We start from the raw sequence: 22,670 nt of genomic DNA, 5'->3' as shown, positions 1-22,670 counted from the left end.
GAGATTTGGCCAAGGGGCCCCTTTTTATCCTCGCCTCTGAATTTTAGCACCTCACTTTGTGTGGTCTTAGGAAATAGGGAGAGGAGGTGGCCACATACAGACAGGGATAGTTCATTCACCTTCTACTTAGGGCTTGAATTCACTCGTTTTGTTTCTCACTGCTGGAGTGAGGTCAGTGCCCGAGCTGATGGTCACACAGGAGAAAGAAATAATTATGGCCGAAAAAGAACATGAGGCCGGACCCCTCGCATGCCCGTAAGAGTTATCAGTCTGCTTTGCATTCTGACCCTGCTCAACTCTTACACTTCCAAAGGCCACAGCGCTCACTCTAGTGAGAGTCTAGTCAACACATTCAGGCCCAGATTTATGGATAAACTCGTGCATCCAATTTAGGGAGTGCAAATCTGCTATCGGAGTGGCCTGAGAACACACCCCCAGAAGCCAAGATTCAAGTTCCCAAGAGTTAACCAAGTTAACCAATAGGTGCTTGAAGGGAATATGTTAAACTCTTCACCACATCGCATCTCTAGCTGTGCACTCTTGTGAACTCTGACTAGAGATGAGTATGAACACCTCAAACTTTGCAAAGCCCAGTCTCAGAGGCGGCCCATCTATTTCTTCCCAGCGAACAGGGAGGGTGTCATTCAGAACAGATTGCTGACCACAGAAACGCGTATGGATGCTCCAGCTCTTCCCCCCTTGTACCAGCCAGGAAGGTTTCACTCTAAAAGAGGGAGCAGGATTTTCACAAGTAACTAGTGACTCCTTTAACTTGAGGCCTTGATTGTTTAGACCCCAGGCTAACACTTTCAAAAGAGATTAGTGATTTCAGACTCCCTATTTAAGACACTATAAAGGGGCCTGGTTTTCAGGAAGTGCTGAGCACTTGCCCTCTGAAAATCAAGCCCCCTTTAAGATGTCTCAAACTGAGCACCCAAAAATCATTTGTCTCTTTTCAGAGTGTTCGCTAGGAGTCTCCCCAGTGGGTTCACTGAATCGAAAAGTTCTCAGGAATTTGTTCACACAGGCACAGAGACTGCAGCGAAGGCCTGTTGGTCTCACACTACACACCTCTAGCCAGTGCTCAGGGCCCCCTCCGGAAGGCACAAGCAGACAAATGGACGGAAACAGGCAGACACTTGTACTGACAATGAAGGCAAGTGACTGATGAAGTGGTGTTAATTCCTCATCAATATACAGCCTCTCAAGTCCACCGATTGCAGAAGCAGGGAGCCAACCAGTATAAACACACTGTGCCCTAGAGACATGCTTCTCAAGCTCTCTGATGTGGGGGACCGGCAAGTTTTTTTTTCCAGAGCGCGCAGACCGGCAGCTGATGGCTCGCAGATCAGCACCAGTCCATGGACCACCACTTTGAGTAGCACTGTCCTAGAGAGCTGCCCAGGCTGAACCAAACAAGAACACAGCCATAAGACAGGCAAAAACTCAATCACAATCTATACACACAGGCAGAAATGCAATAATTAGCCAAGTCAGTGACCCCAACACAGCTCCAGAGCGCCCTGCATCACAGAAGGGCAACAGCTGCCAAGGGAGACTGGCAAGGACTGCTCAGGACATGCTAATACACGCCACCTGGACTTGCATATATGCACAGAGAACTGAAAGCAAAACTGGTTTGGTTACAGGTGGCTCCAAGGCGCTGGATTCAGAGAGGCCTGCTCTGTGAAAACTTTCTGCTTCCTCCCAGGCAGCTGTGGCCACTGGGCCGCCATCAACAAATAAAACTCCACAGAACCAATTTAGTCTTCAGTCAGCTAGCGCTGGGATTGCCCTCGCAGAGCAGAATGATTTAGTTCCTGTCAGTGGGAAAGCGGGGGGCTGGATTACCCCTATTACATGCGTGTGGATCTAGCACTCCCGTTAACAATGGTCACCCACAGCGAGAGGAGCTCTGCAGTGAGGAATGCCACTCAGAAACTCATCTGTCCACCCAAAGAGCCTTGGTGAGGAAAACTCAAATCCTATGGAAAACAGCTGCCAACAAAGGGCTATTATCCGGCTTTGCAGGAAGCACAGGAGCTCCCGAGGCCACCCCGTAGTGCTGGCGTTCCCTCTATCCTGACCCCACCAGCATGCCAGTGCCGTGCCTGCCAGCAGCCGGGCGCTCTGAGATTGCGGCTCCACCTAAGACACTCAGTCACACCAAATCCCACAGCCAGCACGTCAGGGCAGCAGCTCACATGCCTGGCACGATGCACTCCCCACACACCTGCTCAGCCTCGAACATGGGGATCCGAGCCGACACAGAACCAACGCGCCAGCATGATGTTAAGGGCCCTATGCTGCTGCACGTGCTGCCTTTCTGCTGACATCTAAGACGGATGCCCTGACGGCCTGTGGCACTGGAGACCCTGTGACGTGGTTTGTAAGAACAGCGGTGCTAATCTCAGTGTCATGGTCAACTCCCACTTGGGCAGTTACACTCTGCCAACCTAAATTCCTCCTGCCACCTCAGACGGACGGGCTATTCTCTTCCACTCATGTCCTGAACTGCCAAGTTGCATTGCCACACAGCTGCTGTCTTCCACCCGAGACAAAGGAGGTGCGATTACTAATTGACTGTACAAACTATACATAGAGGAGAGTGTGTGAAGGACAGGGAGCTTTTGGAAGGAAGGTTGCTGTAAAAACATGAGATCGCTGTAACCAAATGCACCCCTATATTCAAACCCGACACACGATCGTAATAATCTTTGTACACAATATGCCTTGTATTGTGAAAACTAATAACTCGCGCGTCAATATCATCAAGGTGAAATGTGTGTAGCAGCATTATATGTAAAATTATGAATCCCCCCGAATGACGTTGGCAGTACATGTTCAAACCCACTTAGCCCCAACTAGGCAGAAGTGATTAAGCAGGCCTATCTTAAACACAAATCAGATGTGAAGAATTATAACATTCATAAACCAGTCGGAGAACACTTCAATTTCTCTGGTCATGCGATTACAGACAAGAAAGTTGCGATATTACAACAGAAAAACTTCAAATCCAGACTCCAGCGAGAGACTGCTGAATTGGAATTCATTTGCAAATTGGATACAATTAACTTAGGCTTGAATAGAGACTGGGAGTGGCTAAGTCATTATGCAAGGTAACCTATTTCCCCTTGTTTTTTCCTACCCCCCGCACCTCCATTCCTAAGATGTTCTTGTTAAACCCTGGATTTGTGCTGGAAATGGCCCACCTTGATAATCATACACATTGTAAGGAGAGTGATCACTTTACATAAGCTATTACCAGCAGGAGAGTGGGGTGGGGGAAGAGAAAACCTTTTGTAGTGATAAACACCCAATTTTTCATGGTTTGTGTGTATAAAAACATCTTCTGTATTTTCCACAGTATACATCCGATGAAGTGAGCTGTAGCTCACGAAAGCTTATGCTCAAATAAATTGGTTAGTCTCCAAGGTGCCACAAGTACTCCTTTTTTTTTTTTAAAGGAATATGTGTTTACCTCAATTTACATATAAGTAGTAAACAAGGTCCTTGAGACAGCAAAGGGGCAGGAACAGACCGAGCTGCATTTTAGCAAACAGCATCATGGAACCTCTTTCACTACCAAAAAGTCTCTCTCTTCACGGCTGGAATGAACTTTATCTAGGGGTTACCCTCAGGAAAATGCATTTTAAAGGGTGACTGGACTGTACAAGTGAGGGGCAAAAACACACCATGTTATCTCTCCCTATCCATCTCTCTCTTTCATCAAAGAAGACAAAAGAAACCAGCCCTTTGGGGGCAGATCCTGACTTGAGAATGTTCTCAGCAATGTTGCTGGGAACCTGTGGTAAGAATTTACTTTGTATCAAGTCTAGTTGGTTAAATTTAGTTACTGGGAAGTTTCTCTTAATTTCTCTTTTAACCATTTCGGACTTTAACGCCTTGAACTTGCAATCTCTTAAAATCTCTCTCCTTGTAATTAAATAAACATGTTTTATTCTTTAATCAAAACTAAGCCAGTGTTGTCTTTAAACTGAACTATGAGGGTAACTCCATTTATGGTAGCAGACTGTTGTACATTGACCGCTTGACCTCCAATATCTGGACTGTCCAGGAAAGGGCTGGACAATGCAGAACACATATTTTTGGGAGGAAATCTGGAACTGGGAGCATGTTGGGGTCACTGCAGGTGGTAACCAAGGCTGGTGGAAGTCAGAGTGTGACTGGAGTGTGCTGGCAGGGTGCAGCTATACACAGACAATCCGGGGGTGACCTGCATGCTGTTTGCAAAGGGCCCAGGTTGGGACTTAAAGCAGCAAAGCATTGCAAGGCACCCAAGGTTACAGGGCAAGTGGGGATCCAGCTCCTCACTGGTCTGGACTGCATCCCAGAATGTCATAATCACACACTCCCCAGACACCCTTCTCCAAATCTACTCTCCCCTTTCCCCTGCTCAATGCACTGAAGAGCCCTGGAGGGCTCAGCTTTCCAGCTCAGCTGAGCAATAGCAACTGCCAATAACCTTGGTGCCAATCAAAGGGCCACAGCACACATAATCCATCATTAGAGATTTAATTATATAAATGACCAGAGAAGGGAATTCTTATTCTCTCTGGCCTGGTCTCCATGACACTGTTATATATGCTAATCTTCCTGACCAACCTGTATGAAGGCATTACCATTAAATATACTCATGTTCTCCAGACAGATGCCAGAGCCCTTGGGACTCAACATGCCCCTTTTTCCGCTCTGTGCCCTTCAAAAAGTCACATCCCTACCTGAAAGTGGAGAATAATGGTCCATATGAGACCCAGGGTCAGCTTCGGGTTGCCATCTGTAATGTCATCATTGCGAATGTTCACCAGCTTCACCTGTGGGGAAGCACCAGGGACTGTCAAAACTTCAAATCAGATGCTTCAACAAAGACAGGAGGGACTTTTCTCTCCAACCACTCCACCACCACCCTGCCCTCCCCAAACCAGTCATGTGCACCTAGCAGGTGCAATCAATTGGCTAGAGAATGGGACAGGGTCTCAAGGCTCCAGCATTCTATTTCCAGCCCTGCCACTGACTCACTAGGTGATGAGGAGCAAAAAAATCAATCCTTGCCTTTTCTGCAAAAGAAGGATTGAAATAACCATTTTTCAATTCCCTAGTGCCTTCTGCTGAAGGGCCTTCACGTGTTTTACTAGCATTTCTTATTTCGGTTTCTACAAAGAGTGTCATGCCCCTACAGCCTCAGGCACTTGTGCATAATTTAAAATCTACAAAGCACATCACGTAGCTAGGAGAGCACACCCAAACCCAATCACCCCCACCTGCACCGCAAAAATCAATCAGCTCAGGAATTAAGCCTGAGATCACAGCACCCTCAAGAGGCAGGCAAGCACCTTTGATCCCCAGGTTCACAGCTGGGGAGACAGGGAGAGGGGAAGTGCCTTGTTCAAGGTCACATGGGAAGCTTGTAGCACAGCAGGGAATGAAACCCACTCTTGATACCCAACCTGTGGCTACACTGGGATTTTACTCGCCCATCTCACAGGAGCCAGTGTGCGTAGCTGAGATGCTCGGCATAAAAGATTGCCAGAAATACATGAAGTATCACCACCATCTTCAGAGCTACCAGCAAACAGAAACCGGGGTGTGCACCGGTAAGTCTGGATACTCCCGCTTACCTCTCAGCTCTCCACTCACAGCTTCCACTTGTTTCAGACTCCTCTCTGCCCTCCATTGTCTCAACGGCCCCTCCCCGCTACCATCTGGCTCCCAGAAGGAGGGGAGTCTCTGACGGGAGGGTGAGTGATGCTCCCCACTTCCAGGCACAGGATCTCAGCAGCAAGAGCCTGCGACACCGGCAGTTCTTCTCCGCCCACCCCCAAACTCTGCACCTTTGACGTTCCAGGGCATCACTAAGAGAGCATTCGGAGTAAGGCATGTCCCAGCATGCACTCTGCTGCGATGCCATAGCACTGCAGAGGAGCAATGGGGGGGAGGGGTGGGGGTGTGCGTGTGTAGAGAGAAACATGCTCCTTAGAACCTCTGGCAAAACATTTCTGCATCTCTACCAAGAAGCTAGGGAGCCGCTAAGTTACGCGCCCTCCCTAGGGAAGGGCAGGTCTATTCAGTGCGCCTTCAGCTAGCCAGAGGAGTTAATCTCTGCTTCGGCACAACGGATACAATTCAGCATCGTCATTCATCATGAGTGTGTCATGACTGAAGACTGACAGAACAGGCAGGACAGAACTCCCCACCCCGTGAGCCGCAGGAACTGCTGGAAACATCCCTCTGCTTAGGGGCTGAGAGTTCTGGCTGGTTAGAAGGAGGGTCTATTACATCCACTTGAGGAAATCCCCGACAGAGACCAGACGGACCTCTTAGGAGCCCAGCACTTCCTGAATGCTGGGAAGGGGGAGAAACATAGGACCGAAAGGGACCTCCTGGGTCATCAGATCTAGCCCCTAGTAATCTCAGGCAACCCTGACATAAAACTCACCAAGCTCCATCTTCAAACTAGTTTGGTTGGCTCCCAATCCTCCCACTGGGAGGCTGTTCCAGAACCTCACTCCGGCAATGGCTAGAAACTGTCTTCTAACTTCTAGCCTAAACCTATTCATGGCCAGGTCACACACATCTGTTCCTGTGCCAACATTATCCTAAGGACACCAGAAGAGCTCCCAAGCATACACTGCACTCAGAGCTGACCAAGTCAGTTCCTGGGACACAGGAAGCCTGCGGGGCTCTAGGGGCTGTATCCATCTGAGACACTTGCAACGGCTTCCTGGAAAGAAAGAGTCCTAACTCCTCATTCTGACCTAGGGTGACCAGATTTAACGGAGAAAATATCGGGACACATGGGGGAAAACAACAACAACAGCAGCCAGAGTTGCCAAAGCAAAACAAAAAACAGACGCCAGAGTGGCCAAAGCCAGAATTTTGGGACAAATGGCGTCCCGACCATGCATCGGTCGAGACGCGGGGCAAAGACCTAAAAATTGGGACGTCTGGTCACCCTATTCTGACCACCACCACCCCCTCCCCCCAGGAGGCGTGGATAGCACTGAGGGCTCTCAGCGCCCACAAGGGAAGGTACTCTCTGCAGTACTGACATTGACGGGCATCTAGATGCCCTAGGGATGGGCCCAGCAGAAATAAACGGATAGTGCTTCGTTACGCCCCACTGGATGCCCATGGCACAAGCTGCAGCAGGAACCAGAGCACACCTCGCAGGTGTGCAGTGAGAACACTCCGAATACGTTCAAAACTGGAATGTGACCTGTGAGCATCAGACTGGCTCTTACCTGTCGCTGCTTCAGGAAGTCCAGAGCAATCTGCACATTCTGTAACCTGTGGAAACGCATCCTGCCCTTCTCACGTGGCTGCAAAACAGAGGCAGTGCGTCAGTCCAGCCATCCCATGGAGGCAGAACTAGGGCGTCTTTGCTACACATGCACAGACCCAGTCCCACCCCTTCCCCCAGGTGCACTTCCTAAGCCTCCTACTGGAAGTACTGGAACCCAGAGAGACCCTCCCTCTCGCGGAGGACTGGGGGAGCTCACTTCATTCCAACCACCAGCCTAATTATGTTCCCTCTAAGTCTAAGCAAAGACCACGACATTCAATACACTTGCTTGGCCTACCGCATTCAATGTGCCACCTAGGACGGCCATTTCCTCCTCTCTCAGCCCCAACCTAACAGCCAAGGCACAGACAGATGTGAGCAGGAGACAACAATTCGCTCCCAGAGTGCGTCGCCGTAACAGCAAAGCAAGGGCCGAAAGGAGGAAGATGCAGATCATAAAGATTTCTGGATATGGTGAACATACTCCACCAGCATGAGTCTGTCTTTCCTGCTAATACACTGCCGCGTTCTCTTGCCCCCTTCTGGCTGCTTAACACTGTCCTGTTCTATGCAGAGGAGTCTTTATTATCCCACAAATCCCCTACGCTGGGGCGTGGAGCTAGGAAAACCCTCCAATAACTATCTCCTGCTCCCAGCCCATCCATCGACCCATGATCCTGACCACAGACACCGACTTGTGACCTCAACATTTGCCCCTAGTTTCAGTATCACACTTTGTTCCCCGGCCTTTGCAGGCAACAAGCTAGTGCTGCCCACACACAGAGCTAAACCGGAGACAGCCACAGCCACTGAGGGCTCTTGCAGTCCAGCCAGCCCGCTCCACCACAGGGGTGTGCTTGGGTGTACACCCTATACTCACCTACCAGCACAACTGCTTGAACAGGGGAGAGGACAATTTGAGATAAAGTGAACCACCTTGCTCCCAACCTGCCTGCAGGTGGGGGAGTCCTGCCGGCCCAGGGGAGAGCAACAGCAGCCTTGTGATTTGCCAACCCTTGAAATGGTAGATGTGTCCTGCAATAGCTAATCGGCTATTAGGGCAGGGACTGCTCCGCTGGAGGAGAAAGCAGAGTCTCAGGACCAGCTGTGTCTGTTTCACTGCTACATGGACCCCAGTGTTTTCTGTCTCCAAGGGAGCTGACCAATCACAGTCAGGCTACTGACCAATGTACACAGCAGCATCCATGCTGGGCTACTGCTCTGAATCTCTCTCTAATGGACAAGGAGGGGCGGCTGCTCCAGTGAGAGCCTGTGATCCAACCAGGAGCAAACGGTCACGTTCAGTCACCAGCCCCACCCAGCTCCAACACCTACATTTAATCCGATTCATTTACAAATAGCAACTCTGTGCTGAACAAGGGCTTGGGGAAGAGGTAGGAGCTCTGCTGAAGGGCGGATCGTGGTGCAGAAGCTCAGAGCCAGCACACAAACCCAGCTCTGCAATGAATCAATAAGAAAGGAAAGGAGTTGGGGCTGGGAAAATCAAAAGAAGCAATGGCTTCTAAATACAAACGAGAGGAGTGAATTGTCTGAGGAATCAGGAGCAGCAAAGAGACTCTCTGGGTCAGCAAAGACAAAGGACGTTTCATTCTTTGTTTTAGGACGAAAGCCACAGGAAGGTCTCCCTATGCTCCAGCCCCTGGCAGAGAGGTGCAACAGGCGAGTCATTTCCTGTGCCACGCCACTGCGGCTGCCAGAGTGGCTCGGGAGGGGGAGCAGAGAAGAGAGCTGTAGAGAAGGAAGACACAGCCCAGATCGAGAGGGTTGGTAAGAAATGTGATCATTTCTACCAGCCAGAATGCTCTCGTTCTTACTTGGGGGAGGTGCAATCCCCTTTGGGTAATCCTTGGCTTGGGTAAGGTTGGGCCTGCCGGGAGCTGGGTCCGCTCCACATCAGAAACACTGAGAATATGTTGCTTAAAAACAGATCTGTTATCATGCAAGGTTAATCCTTGCTGTCTGACAGCAAAGCCACTGCACCCAGTACACATGGATGTGGTACACAAGGCAGAGCATCCCCATGCAGTGAGAACTGTTAGCAAACATCAGATGATTCATCCTAAAGGTTGTTTGCGCCGTGTGAGTGGAGAGAACACCATGTCCCATCCAAGAGCGTGCAGGACCCCAGCGGCTTTATCTGGGGATGCGTGAGAGCCAGGGGTTCATCTAGGAGCGTGCGCCCTTCCCATCCCCGTGAATAGACTGATTTCATGCTCTCACAGCAAGTGGGTCAGCATTCTCACACTGCAGACCACCAACACTGTAATGCACTCTCAGATAATCCAGTTAACTTTAACAAAGCACTGTCCAGAAGGAATATGGGATTAGCTGCCTTTTCATTTTCGCTTCTCACTCTCCACTTCCCAGGTACACACCCCACATATCACTCCTCTATTCTAACGTGCTTCCGGGAAATTTATTATCCGGGATCAAGAACCAGCTGCTAGTGGAAAGGAGCTATGGCAAATTCTCCATTAACCCACCTGAACCAGAGGGAGGGGAAGGCCAGAGGCCACTATGGTATGTCTACACAGCAACTAGACACCACGGCTCAGGCTCGTGGGGCTTGGGCTGGGGGCTCTTTCGTTGCTGTGTAGAGATCAGGGCTCAAACTGGAGCCCGGGCTCTAGGACCCTGAGAGGTTGGAGGGTCACAGAGCTTGAGCTCCAGCCCGAACCCAGAAGCCTACACAGCAATGAAACAGCCCCGAGTCAGCTGGCCTGTACAGGCCAGCCACGGGTTTTTCTTTGCTGTCTAGACGTACCCTGTGTGCCCTATGCAAAGCTTGGTTACATCTGGACTATCTGATGGCACTCCAGTGTCAGTCTGTATTACATTGCTCCCAGGAGGGAGTCAACCTACTGCATCACCATCCTCCTCCTCCTCCTGCTCTTCACTGCTCGTGCGACGCCAGGAGGGCGCTTTTGCCAGGCGGAGGGTCTTCTGGCCTGAAGGGTCCTTTTGCTAACAAACGTGGCACAGACAACACCAGTGGGATAGTCACAGAAAAACAGAAAGGAACTAAAAATGCAGCACATGGGAAAAGAAAAAGAAACACATTGCTCACCAGCCTCCCTCCCCTGAAAAGGAACATGAAGACTAGCTGGTTATCCTGGATCTTGCCTGCGTCTCCCCTGGGGACCCTACCGGGGCTTGATTCAGACACGAGAGGTAGACACAATGGCAAGAGCTAAAGTAGATTTTGAAAGAGCTGGGAACTCAGAGACAACTTGTTTTAGGTCAAATACTCGTTTCTGGGCTCAGCTGAGGAGTAACTGGATGAAATTTTATGGCCTGTATTATACAGAAGGTCAGCTTATACAGATGGTCATGTGTAATGGTCCCTTCTGGCCTTAAAGCCTATGAGACAGCGCCATCAACGTTTAGGGCAGAATAGTCTAAGATTTCCTCCTGTCTTAGCTGCAGCAAACGATACCGCAGTATCTATAACAGTCCAACCACTTCTGCCTACCTCCATGTGATTTTCAGTATAGGGTGCCTAAGCAGAGAGATTTCCCTAGGATAAAACTCAATCCGAAAATCAAAAATGTTGTGGAGAGGGACATGATAGGCCTGTGAAGCATCTAAATCCAACACCCACAAAGCGTAGCTTGGCATTTCAGGAGGGCAGCTGAATAACTTCACACATCATCTCACAGATCCTATTTTAGGGGTTACTAAAATAATTCCCTCCGAGCTGCGCTACTGCACCAAAAAAGTATCTTCCAAGAGCTAATTAGGCTTGTTGGCCTAAAAAAGGGGCAAATGATTCTACTCTCCCCAGATGCAAGGGAAGATGTTTGCATCCTGCAGAACTATCTACCTCTACAGATCCAGCTTGTAGAGTGGTTGCAAAGCACATGACAGGAAAGCCTAACATGCTACTGAAGAAAATAGATGGAAAAGCATGGACACCAGAAACCTGGTGTCTAAATTGAGAATGAACACAAGCAGGAAAATCCAAACTGGCAGCTAAATGGCTCAAGGCAAGTTTATCTGCAGCTGCACTGATGCACCTAGCCCCACTGATTTTCAACATTTAGGCAATTCTTGTAAGATTCTGAAAAGACCTATCTTTGGACGTGCCTGGAGCTGCACCCAGCTTTCATGCTAGAATGGTCATGTGAACGCCTCTGAAAAAGCATGGCTCACACAGATCTCATCTGCTGAATTAAGGGACTGTCTTTAAACACCATTCCAGCTAAAAAACATCTAGTATGGCCCTCTCCTGTGTCTACACCCCGCGGCAGCGAGTCTCTGAGCCCAGGTCAAGTGTCTTGAGCTCACTGCGCTCCTGCTGTAGGGCTAGAAACAGCAGTGTAAAGGTTTGGGCCAGGGCTGGCTCCAGGGCTTTGAAACCCGGCGAGGAGGTAGGGTGTCAGAGCTCAGGCTCCAGCCCCAGTGGGAATGTCTATTCTGCTATTTTTAGCGAGATCCCGAGTCAATTGCTCCAAAAATGTGTTCTGTCAAGGCACAGAATAACCACGTAAATCAGTTTTGCCCCATCCACACTAGCTGGACAAACCGTGTTAAAAACAGTTTCAGCTTGAACCACCATCATCTTTCGTTATTTAAATACACAGAGATGCAGTGCAGCAGTATTTAAGCACCGGTTTCAGAGTAGCAGCCGTGTTAGTCTGTATTCGCAAAAAGAAAAGGAGGACTTGTGGCACCTTAGAGACTAACCAATTTATTTGAGCATAAGCTTTCGTGAGCATAATAAGCATCCGATGAAGTGAGCTGTAGCTCACGAAAGCTTATGCTCAAATAAATTGGTTAGTCTCTAAGGTGCCACAAGTCCTCCTTTTCTATTTAAGCACCGTTTCCGAATATGTTTGGGAGTCCCAAGGAGGTTGGAGAAGCTGGTCAGATTGTCTCAGTTCTCCTCTTCAACTTATAGGGCAGGTCGACACAGCAAAAACAACAAGTGAATCTCCACGCCCAGGTCAACTGACTCGGGCTCTTGCTACAGGGCTTAAAGTAGCAGAACAGACACTCCCTCGAGAGCTGGAGCACGAGCCCCGAGACCCTACCTCCTCGCTAGATTTCAGAGCCCAGGCACCAGCCCCAGCCTACACTGCTGTCTCTAGCCCTACAGCACAAGCCCAGTGAGCTCCAGTCACTTGACCTGGGCTCAGAGACTCACCACTGCAGGTCTGGGTTTTTCTTTTTTTTCCCGCTGTGTCGATGTATCCACAGACAGAAAGGCTCATATTCATCCCTGCTCGTGCACCACTGAAGTCAATGGCCTTAATGCCAGGAATGATTTGGATACGACGAGTAAAGTTTTCAAAAACACCTACGCGGCGTAGGCACCTAAGCCTCACAGAAACTCAGTGAGATTTAGGCTGTTAAGCACCTAGGTCATTTCTGAAAATGGGACTCAGGTTCCTAAGCCATTTAGGCCCTTTTGAAAATGTTAACCAATGCCTGTAAAAGAGACAAACAAATATTTAGAGTGGTCTATTGTGAAAATCAGCAGGCAGCGCTGGAGGAGGGGAAGCTAAGCTAAGCTCCCCTCTTGGAGAGGGGAAAGTGACACTAAACCTGCCCTTTTGTCTTCACCCAGCATATTGAGTAGATAGTCCCAAACGCATATGAGCCTCACAAAGAGAGTGAATACACCTGTATCCTAGGCACCTTTAACCTAATCACATAGTTAGGTGTTATCCAGGAAACCAGCATGATGAAGATGTAAAAAAATAAATTTAACACAAAACCAACAAAGGCCTTGATGTGACAAGGAACGCTGGTCAGCCTAGCACAGCAGAAGGCAGCGAGGAGGAGAAGGCAGTACGTGGATCCAGTCTCTGGTGGTGAAAGCCACAGCAGGGTGGCTAAGCAAACTTGGAAACTCACCAGTTTCACTCCTGACAGAACCTCCAGCAGAGAGATCAGGTTATGCCCATCTCGCAGGTCTTCATACAGGTCATTGATGTGCTTGCGCACCTGCGGGGCAGAGAAGGAGGGTGCATTTTCAGGGATTTCATTCATTTAAAATGGTTATTCCAATATTCTCTCTATGGGAATCGGGCTCCAATTGCCAAAGGACCCCAGCAGAGGCAGTTACCGATTTCAGGCACAGAACAGATCACTATAAAGCCAGCATTACTCCATGCAATTCTAAAAGGTTCCCATGCAGCCACTTTGCTATAAAGCAAGGGGATGAGAGCAAATGGCAGCTGTGTACAGGATTGGGCCTTGTGTAATGGCAGCTTTCACATCAACAGCAGGAGTATCCTGTTAAAAAGACAGCAAAAGGAGCCAATTTTTCCTGTTTCTTCCAAGATAAGCCACTCTTCACAAAACTCACTGGCAACCCGGTCAGACCAAATCTTTACCTTTGCCACACACGGACTGAGACTCTGGGTTCAACTCCCAGCCCTGCCACTTATTTTCTTCATGACTTTGGACTAGTTACTTAGTCTCTTGCTGCTTCAGTTTCCCATCTATAAAACGGGGCTCATGAACCTTCCCGTCCCCCTCCCTTTGTCTTATCTGTTTACAATGTAAACTCTGAGGCAGGGATTTACACCACCACTTAGCACAAGGGGAGCCCAAATCTCAGTTGAGTCCCCATGTGCTACTGTCATTCTAATAGCAATAATAAATAATGCAGTGATTCTCTCACACAATTTTTTAAAACATTACCACACCAGCTTATATTATCCTCCAGGAATGTCACATGGCGTTTGCCTTCTGTTAAGGGCAGTCAGGTGTTTTTCCCTTTCTTTGCCGCGGGAGGGGATGTGTGAATAGGGTGATTGTCTCTCTCTAATTAATGTATAAGGCATTGGCTACATGTCAGTAGAGACTTGACTCCCACGCTGCCTTCTTTACCCATAAAGTTATTTTTTTGGCGGGGGGGGGAGGCGTGCAGCTTAAAGATTAGTGCACAGACCTGCAGTTTCCCTGGCCTCACCGCAGTCCACAGCAGGCTGAAAAGTACAATGGCAACACCTTCAAAGTCCAAGCCAAAAACTTTCAGTTGATGGAAAACATTAATTAAAAAATACCTGGCAGTTAACCAAGACGACTGGGAGGCACCTCAAAATACTGCATTAACCCTGCTTAGCTATTCAAGATACAAACCTCCCATTGCAGACAACACGTGAGAGACCAGCCCCGCTGCACAGAATATAACAGATGGGCACCCCTGGATTCAAACCCAGCAATCTTTCATGGCAGAACTGGCTGTGTTAAGCCATCTAGATCCTGGTCCTGATCCAGTTCACATGAATGTAAGTGTGTAGAAGTGTGTATCCCATCAGTGATGGACAAACAGGCAGAGCTGCCAGGAGCCTTCTGGAAGGCCACGGTCTCTGAACAGGTAATTTGATGCACAGTGAAGGCAGAGATCCCAGAAAGCAACTGAAGGTTTGCGTGTGGGCTCCAGGAACTTTAACCTGGAGTTCTGAGTGACTATTGCATCCATGGTGAATGGTAAATCAGGGGGCTCCAGTGACTTGGCACCAGTGGGTGGGAAAAGGTACCGGATTCTCCCCAGAAAGGATCTTCCAAGCCTCTTGAACGTTAAAAACAAAAATCATCAATCATGTGGCTGGCTCAGAATAAAATCGGACACAACAATGTTTAGTACAAACAGCTGGAGTTACTGACTTGGCCTGCTAATAGCTCTGATCTCAGCTGCAAGCCCCGTGCCCTGTGCACTGCTGCAGAGGTGCGCAGCTGGAAAACGGACAGAACTAAGGAAACAGGCTCTTCACTCTTTTTGGCGACAAACGTCTTTCTTTTAAAAGACGGAGACTAGTCACCGCTCTGTTCAGATTGGTACCGGACACCTTCCAACAGGCAGGACCCCAGTAAGTTTACAAAGCCATCGCTAACCAGTCAGGCAGCCTGCCCGGATACAGAACCCCTGAGCCCCTTCCCACTTCACTCATTTACACACACAGCCCACTGCAACTCCCTGGTTACCAAACCACCACTTAGAAACCAGCCTCCGCTTTTGCTGGTGCAACAAGCAGCGGGGTCTGAGAAACAGCAGTACGGCCCCAAGGACTGAAAAGATCCAGGAGTTGAGCACATCAACTTAGATCCTCAACTTTCATGGAGGGGTGACAGCGTCCCTGCCTCTGAAATCCTTCACTGTGTTGTGGGATCTCAGGCTCCCCAGCTCCTCCTGTGTCACCCCTCATTGGCATCTGATGGGGGTCTACAGAATTCTAATAGTACCCCTGCCACAGCAAACTCAACCAAGAGCCCAGCTGCCTCTAGAAAGCAGAACAATGGTGTAAGGCAGGAAAGGAGAGACAGATACTGAGGAGGGAAAGAGAGGGGAATGGTGGAAAGAGATCTGATGGGTAGAGACTTTGTCCCAAAGGCAGCTTTCTGTCACTTTTCTGCTAAGAAACAGAGACAGAGAAAGAGACTCTGCTCTGGATAAAAGCAGAGATCTGCCCGGCCTCCCAGCATTAACAATGACACGATGTATTCCGCTGGTTTCCCTCTTTCACAGCGTTTTGCCATCACAGAAGGATCTGACTGGCAGCACCAGCTTGCACTGGGCAGCAGCCACCAAAGACCGTCTCGTTCAAGCAAGACGGACGTCAAGCAAGGTGCTCAGGAGGGCTCCGGGCCCAAACACAGAAGAGCCGGTGTCTATGCTCTGGGAAGGAGCGGCCCCTCCCCTGAGAGGGAGAAGGGCAGGGTGTAAGTGGAACAACCAATACAGCTCAATGAATAAAGGGGAACAAGCGAGCTTGGGAGGGGAAGGGGGAACAGTCCCTCTCATCCCACCATGCATGGTAACTCCCAAAACACCCCCTCACCAAAGGATTTCAGGGAGACGTGGGGTACAGTTCTCTTTCGGGGCGTCATTGCCAAGATTTTTACATGCTCTTTGCTGGAGCAAACGATTTTTCGATTCAGAGGTTAATGACATGGTAGGGGAACGTTTGCCGAATGCTTTAGGACAGTCCCAAGAGGTCGCCGTAACATCCAGTTCTGCCCCGGGGGGTCAGATCAAGCGAACATTCCAGTGCCTCTAAACCCCTTCAGAACTCTTCTCCAAGGCCAAAGCAATGCCAGCTAGTGCCGGTCCAGAACAGGCAAGGTCAGACCAGAGCAAGTTAGGAAACTGTGCGAAGTAAGGCATGACTCTCACCTTCATCAGGTGCTTATTGACCCACTTGGTGAAAGTTTTCTTCTGGACTCGGTCCCGTTCATCTGTTAAGAGAACACACAGATGGGTCTCAGTTAGCATTGCTCAGGTGAAATCTCACCAACGGGCCACACACCCCTTCCCCATTCAGCCCAACTCTCCCACCTTTGGATCCCACCACACCCTGCTAACAGCCTCCTTCCATGTTCTGCTGGGACTACTCCAGGAACGCGCAGGACAGGGGTGCAAGTAAGCAGGTACAGTCAGGTACGCCGTACCATTAAAGTATTTATTACCGGTACGCCGTACTGGAAAGACACATGGTCAGACCTGCAGGGCTCTCCAGGGAACCACAGCGGCGAAAGGAGCAGAACGTAAGGCCGCCGCTCCCAGAAGCCAGCGCCTTACGTTCCTCCTCTCGCACAGCTGTACCGGTACCGTCACCCAGCACCGTCCTCTAGCGCGGCTGTACCACCCCCAGCCCAGCCCCCAGCCCTGTCCTCTGGTGCGGCTGTACCGGTACCATCCCCAGCCCAGCCCCCAGCCCTGTCCTCTGGCGCGACTGTACCGGTACCACCCCCAGCCCAGCCCCCAGCCCTGTCCTCTGGCGCGGCTGTACCGGTACCGTCACCCAGCCCCCAGCCCTGTCCTCTGGCGCGGCTGTACCGGTACCGTCACCCAGCCCCCAGCCCTGTCCTCTGGCGCGGCTGTACCGGTACCGTCACCCAGCCCCCAGCCCTGTCCTCTGGCGCGGCTGTACCGGTACCGTCACCCAGCCCCCAGCCCTGTCCTCTGGCGCGGCTGTACCGGTACCGTCACCCAGCCCTGTCCTCTGGTGGGGCTGTACCGGTACCGTCACCCAGCCCTGTCCTCTGGTGGGGCTGTACCGGTACCGCCACCCAGCCCTGTCCTCTGGTGGGGCTGTACCGGTACCGCCACCCAGCCCTGTCCTCTGGTGGGGCTGTACCGGTACCGCCACCCAGCCCCCAGCCCTGTCCTCTGGTGGGGCTGTACCGGTACCGCCGCCCAGCCCAGCCCTGTCCTCTGGCGCGGCTGTACCGTCCCCAGCCCAGCCCCCAGCTCTGTCCTCTGGCAGGGCTGTACAGACCCCAGACAGGAGACGCCACTACGTGGAAGGGCTGGGGGCAGGGCTGGGGGCAGAACAGCCGCGCCGGAGGAGCTGCTGGCGTGGGGCCACCTGGCGGCACCACATTCTGCTCCTTTTGCCGCTGCGGTTCCTGGGGGAGCCCTGGGGTTCAGAAATCCATGTCCAGCGCAGCAGGACAGAACACACACGCACACACACACACCCCCGGTAATGTGGGATGGGGAGAGCGCGGGGGCCTCAGGCTGGGGGCAGGGAGAAGTCACATGGAAGGGTCACCTGGGGAGGTCACTTGCCCCCCTTTAGCTGGTGCCCCCCTTTGTGTCCCTCCCGTGCGTCACCTATGTGTACCGGTAAGAATTAAAATCTCCTTGCACCACTGCGGCTGGAAATCGGAGGCCTTGGGAGCACATCTACCCCACATCAGAACGGAGGCTACTTCGTCCCGGGTTAGCCATGGACAGCGCAGCACGGAAGCCTAAGTGTGCCTACAGAGGCACACGAAATGATCAACAAAGTCACGTTCCCTCTATCCCACATGTCAACGTCAGTTCTCTCCTCCTCCCAGCTCTGCTTACAACTGAACAGCCACACGGAGAAAAATGCTCCTAAAACACTCACCCTGGTGAAATTAAATGTCCAGGTCATTTTAAAAGTTTCAGACGGGCAAAAACAAGTTTGATTTGAACAGGTGATGTCCAAGTTGCTACAATGGGAATAACCACTAAGTACTTCTCCTTCCCCAGAGACAGGGCCTCTTACCAGCACAGTGCGGGTATAAGGCTCTTCCGAAAGGGCCTATAAAGAATTTCTAGCCCCTAACTGGGAAATTCCTTTAAGGAACCCATCTACAGTACCTGCTCGGTCACTTACACTGAGGTTCCCTAAGCAAACATGACAGTAGAAGAGGATGAGAAGCTATAGGAATAAGACTCTCCCTTAATAATCCAACAGATTGTCACTAGCTACAGCCACATGGCAATGGAGAAACACACAGGCTGCACCAGAGGAAGAGGAGAACCTGTCATGGCCCAGGCCTGTGGAATGACATACCAGCATAGCACAGAGAAACCAGTAGGAGACTGTGAGACTACCAGACCCAGAAATCTCATTGTCGTTCGTGTAACATGCTGCACCCACGAGGCATCCCCAGCCCTCACCCCACACATTAGTGAGGGGATACTGGGGTTCATTAGGAAAGGGAAGAGAGGCTTCTTCCAATACTGAGTCCCTGGACCCCCTTGCCAGTAGAGGTACAGCCTCTCCCCAACTCTCCAGAGAGGGTGAGTTTTCATGGGCTTGTGTTATGCAGGAGATCAGACTACATAATCACTGTGTATGGTCCCTTCTGGCTTTAGGATCTGAACCTATGTTCAAAAGACACAGAGATCTGTTCAAAGGCCCTGCTTGGGTCTGCCAATATATGCAATTAGCAGCTTATTCTTTCATTGTATTTTTGGTTCATTGGCTTTTAAAGATTGAATGCTTATTTCAGTCGCTGAGCTCAGCCGGGGACACCCTGGCTAGGTCCCTGAGAGCTTTAATGTCCCAACAGTTTAGCAGGAGCAACTGGCTCATCCCCACACACACCCAACGGTTCACTTCTCAATGCAGTTCCTTGTAGCTGGACATCCGACGGGTCCGTCCCACCAAAAGGGCCACAGCACTAATGAGATCTGAGACCTTAAAGACTTCTGTAAAGAAACCTCTGACAGGTTTCCTGGTTTTGAGGCCCAGGTGCTCAACAGGGGAACTAAATGCTCTTCCCACGGAGGAAATTGGGGCTAGATCAAACTTCAAATGGAAACATGGGAGGGAGACGTCTGGCAGGGTTTGTTCTGCCAGTTCTCAGTTAAAAGATACATTAAACGAAGGGGAGAACAATCAAGGAGATAGACGCCGGCAAAAGCACAAGGGTAAGAACTGGCCAGCAGGACCCACCCTTTACTACTTCAGGTAGGAGAAGAATAAACAGACATTGGACGTTATTTGGAAAACTCTTGTGAGCAGTATCTGGCAATTACACTGACGAGAAAACGAGATCTACCAGGTATATATTTCTTTCTGAGCCCTCCCCGCCCCCCGCAACATGCTATAAAAACTCCACAGCCCACCTGTGCCACGACTGTTTTTCTGCATATAAAAGCCAGGGCCAGCATTAGGTGGTAGCAAGCAGGGCAACTGACCCAGGGCGCTACACCACAGGGGGCCCCGCCAAGCTAAATTGCTCAGGCTTTGGCTTCAGCCTTGGGCGGCAGGGCCCAGGGATTCAGCTCTGCATGGCGGGGCTTTGGCTTTCTGCCCTGGGCCCCAGTAAATTTAATGTTGGCCTGCTTGGCGGCCCCCCTAAAACCTGCTCGTGGCTCCCCAGGGGGCCCTGGACCCCTGGTTGAGAACTACAGCTCTAGACAAAACACTCTCCTCCCTTCCCCTCTCTTTATCACACCTGTAAAGAAGAAAGGGATCAGGGTAAATCCCCTCAGCAGCTCTGCCAGCTCCTGCCTCAAATGGGATTTTCTGGTTTTACCAGTTTAATCTGGAGAGAAAACTGGCGCCTCCGTACTGGACCAGGGCAGGCAGCACCTAGAGGGTGCTTACTTCACAGTCTCTGCAGCATGCAACATTCGTAAGTGGTGGCTTCCCTGTGTTCGGCTTTACTGAAACACCACGAACAAGCAGCAATAATGATTCGTAGCATTTTTCATCCGTAGAGCTCAAAGAGCTTTAACAAAGGTCAGTAGTATTAGCCCCATTCTACAAATGGGGAAACTGGGGCACAGAGAAGTGAAGTGATTTGCCCAAGGTCACCCAGCAGGCCAGTGGCAGAGCTAGGAACAGAACTGAGGTCTTTCAGGTTCCCCAGGCCAGTGCTCTTTCCACTAGGCCACACTGCCTCTCCTACAATGCTTGGCATTGCACCAAGCAAATCTTTGGCAGACAATTAGATTCCTGAGTGGTTGAATGTTATCTACTGATAAGGGTTATAAATGCTTCAGGCAATCAGAACTAAGCCTGATCATGGAATAATATAAACAAAGATTACCCTCTCCCATGGCCCTGACCAGGTCTCGTCCAAACCCCAATCCCTTCTCTGGCTTCCACAGCGTTCCAGCATCAGCTACAAGCTATTCACTTTCACAGCTGTGCACAAATCCACCCCTGCCTGCACCTCCGTTTTCAACTTCACCTACACCTCTTTGCAAATGCTCCCTTTGTCTCCTTCACCCCAGCCCTTCTTTCCCAATGCCCCTAATGCTTACAAGATCCTCCCAGTTAAGGTCCTCCAAGCATTCCCCAAGTCCTCTTCCAAAAACTCCTGAAAACCTCCCTGTACACCTTGAAGCATCCCAGCTACAAAGACCAAATTCCACTCTGCCTTCTGCTCAAGAGCATCCTCTATAAATGGGATGGGTGTTGTTTTCCAGCACCCTTCTCTTTGCAGGTATTTACACTGTGCTCATCACCATGATACGTGAGAGTCTCAAATGTGTCCTGAACATCTCCAGCACTCTCAACTTTTCTGGACTCTCTGCAGACAGAAACATCCATCCATCCCCCACACCCACACTCCCTGGACATTTCACGATTGCTCCCTCTAGTATATTTCCCAAGACTCGGTCCTGCCTTGTTTTTAAATTCCCAAGAGATAGGACTTCCACCACTTTCCTTAGGCACTATTCATATTTCTGTTACAACAGCACCTGGAGGCCCCAGTCCTGGTTGCCGTCCCATTGGGATGGGCATTGGACAATCTAACCTAATGACAGAGATGAATCACTGAGTTGCTGAGGCACATTTATCTGCTGGCCAGCCCAAATCCCACCGAAGCTGCTCACTAGTGATAAGATGGGCCGAGTGGCATTGCACTGCACTAGTGACCTTTACATGTCTGAGGCACCTCTCCCCCTGAAGGTGCTACACAAACTCCACACATACAGCGGCAGCTGAAAGGCACATGGTATATTGCTGGGGGGGGGGGGAAGGAATTTAAATTTGGGGCAATACAAAAGAAAATCCCTACTCTTACGAAAAGTGCCAGAGGACCATGAGCACAAATAACCCCAGGTTTTTAAGGTCCTGATTATTTGTTATCTTAAACCTACGGTTGCCAACCCTCCAGGATCGTCCTGGAATCTCCAGGAATTAAAGATTATGTCATGTGATTAAACCTCCAGGAATACATCCAACCACAACTGGCAACCCTAATTCCATAGAATAAATCTGGTGAAAGGCCCGTTCTCAGAAGATCCACGTTGCCCGTCCTACCACTGAATTGGGAGTGGGAGACTATTGTCATCACTTTCTGATCCAGCTGAGCTCAGACTACTGTCAAACACCCAGTCTGAACCAATCTACCCACATAACAACGCACACTGAGTTTATATCCTCTGTAAACAGCAAAATGGACAGTGCACCCGTGACAGAGTGCATGCATATACGTGGGTCTGCACAAGTGTGTGAACAGTGCAAGTTTCAGCCCAACATCACCCCCCTCCCAGTGTTCACATTCAGTGACCCCATGGTGCACATGACCCTTGGCCTCCCTGCTGGCAATGGGGGATGGGGGGAGGGAAGAAGGCTCGTAGACCTCTACAGTTCACTTTGACTTGTATTCATCCTCACTACTCTCAGTAACTGCTCCAGGCCAGTTCCCTGCACTGGTTTCATCCAGCAGTAAGTGGCCCCTTCCTTAATGGGTCCCTGTATTGATTTCTGAGCATCCACAGATTCCAATGTGACAGATTTCAGAGTGGCAGCAGAGTCTGTATCAGCAAAAAGGAGGAGTCCTTGTGGCACCTTAGAGACAAACAAATTCATTTGGGCATAAGCTGTTACTGAGTCAGTGAAGGAGGAGCAGGAGGGGCAGTCAGTTACTGTAGCTCTCTGGGGAGAGATCTGACTGATACGCAGGAAGCCAGTTCTCAACGCAAGGAAGAGACCAAACACCAGTTTAAGAAGAGGAGCAAACTATTTCTTAAAGACAGAAAGAAAAAGCAAGCAAGCATCTCCCTCCCTTTAAACTCCTCCAGACGATAGTAGACAATTTGTGACCGGCCTGATTTGCATCTTGACCGGACAGTACCCTATAGCACTCTATACTATTTAGTCTCTTCCGT

General features: G+C 50.2%; 1 protein-coding gene across 6 annotated transcripts in view; it reads right to left on the bottom strand.

Moving 5' to 3' along the window:
- MACF1 (microtubule actin crosslinking factor 1) overlaps positions 1 to 22,670 on the bottom strand; it is a 257,658-nt gene that overhangs the window by 149,474 nt on the left and 85,514 nt on the right. For all 6 annotated transcript variants that reach the window (XM_073317698.2, XM_073317700.2, XM_073317701.2 and 3 more), the window contains 4 exons: positions 16,452 to 16,513; positions 13,184 to 13,273; positions 7,263 to 7,340; positions 4,743 to 4,835 (listed from right to left, as the gene is read on the bottom strand). In XM_073317698.2, the coding sequence (XP_073173799.2) occupies positions 4,743 to 4,835; positions 7,263 to 7,340; positions 13,184 to 13,273; positions 16,452 to 16,513 (323 nt within the window). The remainder of the gene's footprint in view (positions 1 to 4,742; positions 4,836 to 7,262; positions 7,341 to 13,183; positions 13,274 to 16,451; positions 16,514 to 22,670) is intronic.

Source organism: Lepidochelys kempii, chromosome 19 (genome assembly GCF_965140285.1).
Source record: "Lepidochelys kempii isolate rLepKem1 chromosome 19, rLepKem1.hap1, whole genome shotgun sequence".
NCBI lineage: Eukaryota > Metazoa > Chordata > Testudines > Cheloniidae > Lepidochelys > Lepidochelys kempii.
The sequence above is the reverse complement of the archived record's forward strand: the minus strand, read 5'-3'. Positions and strand labels throughout refer to the sequence as shown.